Source organism: Poecilia reticulata, linkage group LG7 (assembly GCF_000633615.1).
Source record: "Poecilia reticulata strain Guanapo linkage group LG7, Guppy_female_1.0+MT, whole genome shotgun sequence".
NCBI classification, from domain to species: Eukaryota; Metazoa; Chordata; class Actinopteri; order Cyprinodontiformes; family Poeciliidae; genus Poecilia; species Poecilia reticulata.
In genome coordinates this window covers 5740043-5747680 of record NC_024337.1, presented here as the reverse complement: position 1 = coordinate 5747680, position 7638 = coordinate 5740043, and the positions used below count along the sequence as shown (strand labels likewise).

The following is a 7638-nucleotide window of genomic DNA, read 5'->3' as shown; positions in this document are numbered from 1 at the left end:
GTAAATCTAGTTTTCAATTAAACTGTGATGCTATATTAAACTGTGTATATCCTTAAGCTTTTTATATTACCAGGTCCACTATACCTTATAAAAACAGTAATGTAGATTTGAAATAAAGTAATGTTACTATCTTTCAATATGGCAGTAGAGGTTTCGTTTCACAAAGCTGATCAATAGAAAAGAGCCATGTTTAAACGAGTAAGGCATGCAAGTCACAACTTTCTACAAGCTGAACAGGAAGGGCTGTTGAACTGAACACAAGCAGGATGCCACAACAGCCAAGACAAAATAATTAGAGCAAAGAACTCCAAAATGTTTCACTTCTACATGCTGATGATTCAAAGGGATCCTCAATATGTTTTTGGTAAATGTGAGACGTGTTTGCAGCCTTTTTGATCAGCAGTGGGTTTGACCTCTGAACTCCCCATGTATTGAATAGTTTCTCACAAAGTCATTTTTGTCTTGCTTTCTATGCTGTCTGGGGTTTTCTCATCATACTGCTGGATGAGCCACTGGCAGCGTCTTGGAGTAATTTTGGTAAACCCGTCATGCCCTTTAAAAATGTCAACAGTTTTTGCCACTCATTTCAGAAAGTGAATTATCAGCAGATGAGTCACTTTATTTTGTTTTCAATAAGCCACAATCATCTTGATGGAAATAAAAGCTTGGAATATTTTACTCCATGTGAAATTAATTTATGAGTTTCACTTTTTGAAATAAGTGACAAAAACAGCTAACTTTTAAAGAATATTTAAATTTTTTACTTTTTTTATTTCGTAGATTAACCTGTCGATTTTCTCCTCCATTTTTGAATTTCTTCAAATTAGCATATTCCAATGATGCTTTTTGGTATTTTGTACTTGATGTTTTTAACAAAGTTCAATTTAGGTGATTCCAGGTCTGGCAAGAATCAAGTTTGAGAAAGACTAATAAAAGTTAATTACAAATTTCACAGGACCAGGTTACTTTGCAACAATCCCCCCCAYCCTCACCTCCACCAAAAAAAAAAACCAAAATCAACTGATTTGTTTTTGTTTTTAAATTTGCCGTCTTTCTTATTGACATTCGTTTGATATTAACTAGTCTGAAATAAGCAAATGTGGCACAAAGTTAAAACTGAAGACATTTCTGAGGTGCTAATACTTTTCACAGCACTGATCAGATGTAAAGCAAAAATGTGTTCAATTTTTGTAAATATTCTGAAATATGCTTTCATATATGTATAAAACAAAAAACATTCAAGACATTTTTGCTTTACATTTGATTTTAATGCAATTCCCAAAGTGTCAGTTCTCAATTTAGCATCTTTTGACCAAAAACGGAGACATCGGACATCAGCACAAGTGAGTTTTATTACAATGACCTCAAGTTATTTGGCTCTTGAGAAATAAAAATGACAAACACCAAATGAACTCTGAATACCATAAAAACAAAAAAAAGCATAATGTTGAGGAGTATGGTTTATTACATTTGTGCTGATATCAAGTACTCTACTACAAATCCGGCAGCTGCAGGTTTGCCTTTCTCTTAACAGATTAAAGATGGTTCAATACTGTCAGAAACCTGCTTTGTTTTGTCACTGAGCTAAACATCTGAGCTTACAAATTAGAGAATAAATTAAAGCCAGCACAAGCCTTTAGAGTTTTTTTTTTAAATAAAAAGAGGTACTATGAACTAGTAAATAATAAACAAGAGTTTCAATGCGTCGAACCTAAAGCATCACAGCAGCGGCAAGCTGCCGGGAGGCGCCAGAATGATCCCAAAAACGTAGAAGAGTCCCATGAGGAGGTTGAGCTTGGCAGTTTTTTGGGGGATCTTGGCGTAGCAACGACTCCTGAACTGCTTCTCCAGAGGAAAGGCCATCGGCAGCGTGAGCAGCGGCAGAGCCATGCTGATGGTGTACCGGGTGGCGAGGATGCAAAACAGCACGTACGGGACGAAGAGCAGGAGATTGTAGAGGACGTAAGACAGCGTGGGGCCAATGAGGATAGCCAGCGTGACGATGCCGGCTTGCTTGTCCGAGTCCATGTCTCTTGTGTTGTTGCTGTGGAGGATGGCTTCTGTGTTGAGGGCCAGCGGGACGGCGTAGACCAGCGGCAGCACCGACAGGTAGCCCACCTGCACGGCGTGGGCGAACATCACCGCCAGGGGGCCAAAGGTGATGAGGATCACTATGTCTCCCAGGGCAACGTACTTGAGGCCGATGCCTGGAGAACAAAAAATGAATAAAAAATGGTTTGGTTTGTAGGCTGGGTGTTTAAAGGCAGTTTATGATGAAAGTTCAGTGTCTCAGGTTTGAATAACAAGAACAAGCAGACACCACCTAACAGGTCATTTTGCTTTTAAGCATCACATAGTAAAGCCTGGTCATTATGATGTAGTGAACTCATCTTCACATTCCTCAGGAATGTGAAGATGAGTTCACATTCCTGATGAGTTCACATTCCTCATCTTCACATTGAATGTGAAGATGAGTTCACTACATCATAATGACCAGCAGCTATGACCAAGGTCAGCAGCTATGACCTTGGTCATAGCTGCTGACGAATGCTACAAAGATTTGCCGAATTTGTTTTGTTTATTAATGGTGTAAAACGTAAACCACAAGATTTTTTTTTTGTATTTCAATTCAATATCTTTAGATGGAAATTGTGTGTTATGGAATCATAATGTGAAAAGGTTTCTGACGAGGATCTAAAATAATGGATGCACTTCAAATTAGAGCATTTAGATTTTTCAATTTGGAACAAAAACTGCAAATATGTGATGCAGAAATAAGCAAAAGATAAAAGTTCTACTTTATCCCATGTCTTTCTGCCTCTTCCCACATTAATTTATTGTTAGAGTCAATATTTTTGCATCACTATATACTATTGGAAGTAGAAACAAAACACATTATTCCAATCTGAATGATTATTTTGGCAACAATGAAAAACTGTTTCCCATTTCTTTCAAAGTAAAGGTAGGAGAAACATTGCTCCCTGTGCTGCATAGGAAGCAATTCTGCATCTCCTTTCACTGCTCAGTTTGGGCATTCTTCCATTGAGCTGGATTTCTCCACTAGAATTTCTACTGGGCTGATCAGCGAACAGAAGGAGAAAGTTGTGAATGATGACACTGATTTTCTGTGCCGTTTCAAAATAAGAGTCTGACTGCAGGTGTAGCGATGGCGGCAGAGAAAAGGAAGGAAGCAATTCAGTCTGTGTTGGTCACGCTTCCAAATATTAAATTAACATTAACAGCTGCCTCAATCAGATCAGCACTTTTTTCTTTGCAGAGAAGGATGTTTATGCACAGAGCAGGCAATTTCTGTGATGCTCCTTATCGTCAAACTGGCACATTGCATACGTCACCGCCAAATGTTAGTGATTAGGAAAAAATTTCAAACTTCTACACAGACGTTTCTCAAAAGCCAAGAGTCCAGACCCTCTGTACAAAGCAAAGAATAGTACAAACGGCTGGTTTTTACCAGGTTGAAAGTGTTAATAAAGCTGTGGTATTTCTGCCCAAAACCAAGTAGAACTGTGAGAATATCATACTGGCCCATACCTATTCAGAACAATAATAAAAAGTTTAAAAACATAAAGGCTGAGGTGAGCAGGGTGCAAAATTAGGTTAAAAACAGCAAAGAGGGACACCTTAGGTCCCTTTAAAAACCATTTCTTTAAAGTTTTTTTTCTTAGAAGTCTTTACCCGTGAATGTTAATAGAGATGTATTGTTTACAACATTCTAAAAGGTTATTTAAAACCAGTTATTTCTCTCATTTTAAATCTAAAAATGATTACTAATCACCTAGGTATATTGTTCACATTCCTGCCATTTTACAAATATTTTATTTTAAACTTACAGATATGTAATGTCCCCTACAGCTAAAAAAAACAACAACACACAGAGTAAGGCAGCAAAAAAGATAATTCAGGTTGGAAATCTACTCACCTCCAGTGTATAAAAAAGAGCTGGAAAGACCCCCAAAGTAAATAAGGGCGAGGTGCTCCAGCTTGAGCGTCGACAGGAAGTAGAGGAAAGTGGCGCACAGGCACCCCAAGGAATACAGCAGAGCACCGAACATGACGACATCCTGTGGTGCCAGAATTTCATCGACGAGAGTCCTGTCGTCGCTCTTCTTGTGGTCGATTCCTTTGGAGAAGTCGTAGTAGGTGTTCACAAGATTCCCGGCGCCGTGGACCACGAGGACGGCCACGGCGCACACCATCAGGACCACCAGGTCCACAGAGCCGTCCAGCTTGTACGCCAAGGCACTGCCGAGGGCCACGGGTATGAGCGAGGCGCTGAAGCTCCACGGCCTCAGCGCCAGCACGTATGCCGCGCACTTTTGTCTGACGTCGGAGGCGACGCGGGCCATCCTAGAGACGTGGTTGGCCGTGGCATGGTGGTGTGGCCTCGAGTTGTTGGCGTCGGTCTGCCACTGCTGGCCATTGTGACCATTCGATCCAGCCAGCACGAATGTCTCTTCTCTGTTGTGCCTCTGATCTTTAGCCATCTTCCTCAGCATGAGCAGGGTAAATTAATTTGGTGTTTCTGTGGGGGGAAAAAATAAAACAAAGCAGGAAGCTGACATTTGATAGCAACATATGGCCCTGAACATGCCATTTGTGATTAACTAACCATTATAGTTGCTTGTTGGCTACTTGTTGTCCTTCTGCATATTTTCATTTGCTACCACACCAAATGAAAAGGTGTTCTACTGGGAATTTATCACAGCAACACTAAAATAGCAAAAAATTATGAAGTGGAAGAAAATTGACACATTGTTTACTTTTTTCCTACATAAAAATATCTTTAAAGGTTTGGTGTACATTTGTATTCAGAACAATATTAGTCTGCATTTCGCAAAACAACATTTTGCTGTAATTACTTTTGCAATGTGTTTTGTTGATCTGGTGAGATGGATCAGATCTGACTGATCCAGTCGCACTGGATGGATCAGATTTTTGAACGTCAATTTTCAAATCTTGCCATGGATTAAGTCTGGACTTTAACTGGTCCATTCTAACGATGCATGTTGATCCCCTCGATTGTAGCTCTGCCGTCCAACCGGAAGACAAACCTCTGACACGCAACACGCCTGCGACTCCATTCACACCTCAGAGCTTGTAACACGAGCGGTTTAGACATTAATGGCTAGGGAATAGCAAATTTACATAATTATACAAACTGACTGCCTTACATTGTCTCAAGTATATTCAGTATTGTCCCTTGATAAAGATATAATATTTACAAACATGTGATGTGAGGGGTGTGCTCACTTTTGTGGGATGCTCTGCATAACAGAGCCCTGTATCCGGATCAGAGTCTACACATGCTAATAAGGAGCTGAGCTCTTTTAAAAAAAATGTTTGGACACATTATAAATCTGAACACCAACGAGCCTTACGCATAATGCTTTAAATACCTATTCAAACACTTAAAGCATGTAGACCATGTCTGACACCGTTAGATAAGTGCTTTTCACAGTGATGTCGTTCTTTGCGCTCATTCTGATTGGGTCTCTTGTCGACCATGCGGGGTTCTGTTCAAAACTAAATTCAGGAGAAGCCAGCTCAGACAGCCAAATGAACTGACCCTAACTGTTGAGATTATAGGATTAGAGCTAATAAGCTAGCATCCTAGCCTTAAGAGTGGTAACTTAGAGAGGTGAATATAAGTGACGGCAGTAGCTCTTACCTGCTACGTCTTTATTATCTGGCCAGAACCCGGTTTCTCTCCGCTTAAAATCATATTTCTACGCTAAAAGAGCCTGGCGCTGCAAAAAGCAACGACAAAGTCTACGTGTCAACTCCGAGGGTAAAGTCACTGGTTGGCTACGGAACGCTTTTTCTCCCACACGAGCGCGACGACGCGTGAGGGACAGAAGAAACTATGTCTCGCACAATGGTTCCGCCCTGAAAATACACTCCTGATCAAAATCTTAAGACCAGTCAAAAAATTGCAAGAATTTGCATTTTGCACTGTTGGATCTTAAAAAGGTTCTAAGTAAAGCTTCACAATGTTAAAGGAAAAAATCAGTGCAAGAGACAAGAACTTTTGAGCAGGGAATTTTCTGAAAACTGCATTTACACTCAAACATGATTTTTTTCTGCTGATCAAAAGTATAAGACCATAGTCTTTAATAGCCAAAAGCTGTGCAAAAATCTGGATTCCATGTCATTTTCTGTCAGCTCTCTACACTATCAAGACCTCCTGATGGCAAAAGCAAAAATGCTGACTGACTTTGAACGTGGTAGGGTTGTTGAGCTGCATAAGCAAGACCTCTCTCAACCTGCCATCGCTGCTGATGTTGGACGCAGTAAGACAGTCATTTTGCATTTTTTAAATGATCCTGAGGGTTATGGAACAAATAAGTCAAGTGGTAGACCCAAAAAAATTTCACCAGCTCTGAGCCGCAGTATCCGATTGGCTGTCCGTCAAGACACGGGACGATCCTCTACCCAAATTAATGTTTCTGAAGGGCTTCAGAAACAAAAAACGTCTTCAAAGGCCACGTCTTCTTCAACACCACAAAATTGCCCATTTGGACTTTGCAAGGGTGCACCAAACATGGGACATTGAAAGGTGGAAGAAAGTTGTCTTCTCTGATGAGAAAAAATGTAAYCTTGATGGTCCTGATGGCTTCCAACGTTACTGGCATGACAAGGAGATCCCACCTGAGATGTTTTCTACACGGCACAGTGGTGGGGGCGCCATCATGATTTGGGGTGCATTTTCCTTCAATGGRACAATGGARCTTCAGGTTGTGCARRGGCGTCAAACAGCAGCTGGCTATGTGGAGATGTTGCAGCAGGCATCCTTCATCCTTCGTCTGTGTGGTAATGATTGGGTTTTTCAACAGGATAATGCTGCAGTTCACAATGCCAACCTGACAAAGGAGTTCTTCCAAGAGAAAAACATCACTCTTTTGGACCATCCTGCATGTTCCCCGGATCTAAACCCAATTAAGAACATTTGGGGATGGATGGCAAGGGAATTTTACAAAAATGGGTGCTGTGGTGGCGCAGGGGCAAAGCACAACCCATGTATTGAGGCCTTAGTCCTTATGCCGGTGGTCACAGGTTCAATTCCCAGGCTGGTGACATTTGCCACATGTTTTCCCCTTCTCTCATAACCCTCTTTCCTGTCAAACTACTTTCAAATAAAGGCCACTAGAGCCAGCAAAACCTTTAAAAAAAAAAGAAAAATGGACATCAGTTCCAGACAGTGGATGCCCTTCGTGAAGCCATCTTCAACACTTGGAGCAACGTTCCCACTAGCCTCCTGGAAACCCTGGCATCATGCATGCCTAAACGATTGTTTGAAATCATCAACAAGAATGGTGGAGCTACTCATTACTGAGTCCTTTTTTTGACACTTTGATTTCTGTTTTGGGGGGTTTTCGTGTTTTTTTTTTAGCTATGGTCTTAAACTTTTAATCAGCTGAAAAAATCATGTTTGAGTGTAAATGCAGTTTTCAATTAATTCCCCGCTCAAAAGTTTTTGTCTCTTATGCTGATTTCTTCTTTTAACATTGTGAAGCTCTACTTAGAACCTTCTTAAGATCCAATAGAGCAAAAGGCAAATTCTTGCAGTTTTTTATCTGGTCTTAAGATTTTGATCAGGAGTGTATACTAATACAACAAGAC

General features: G+C 40.6%; 1 protein-coding gene across 1 annotated transcript; it reads right to left on the bottom strand.

The window, feature by feature from the left end:
* Positions 1 to 1332: 1332 nt before the first annotated feature.
* Positions 1333 to 5876, bottom strand: ubiad1 (UbiA prenyltransferase domain containing 1). Its single transcript, XM_008413041.2, has 3 exons — positions 5687 to 5876; positions 3938 to 4540; positions 1333 to 2207 (listed from the first exon to the last, which is right to left on the bottom strand). The coding sequence occupies exons 2-3, from the start codon at positions 4512 to 4514 to the stop codon at positions 1720 to 1722; spliced, it is 1065 nt and encodes a 354-aa protein (XP_008411263.1). The 5' UTR covers positions 4515 to 4540; positions 5687 to 5876; the 3' UTR covers positions 1333 to 1719.
* Positions 5877 to 7638: the final 1762 nt, after the last annotated feature.

What these genes read in the sequence shown, in the direction of transcription:
- ubiad1 (XM_008413041.2), bottom strand. Translation starts at nt 4,514, where the DNA reads ATGCTGAGGAAGATGGCTAAAGATCAGAGGCACAACAGAGAAGAGACA. An exon ending in CTCTTTTTTATACACTGGAG is followed by an intron (nt 2,208 to 3,937) that starts GTGAGTAGATTT and finishes TTTGTTCTCCAG; the next exon opens with GCATCGGCCTCAAGTACGTT.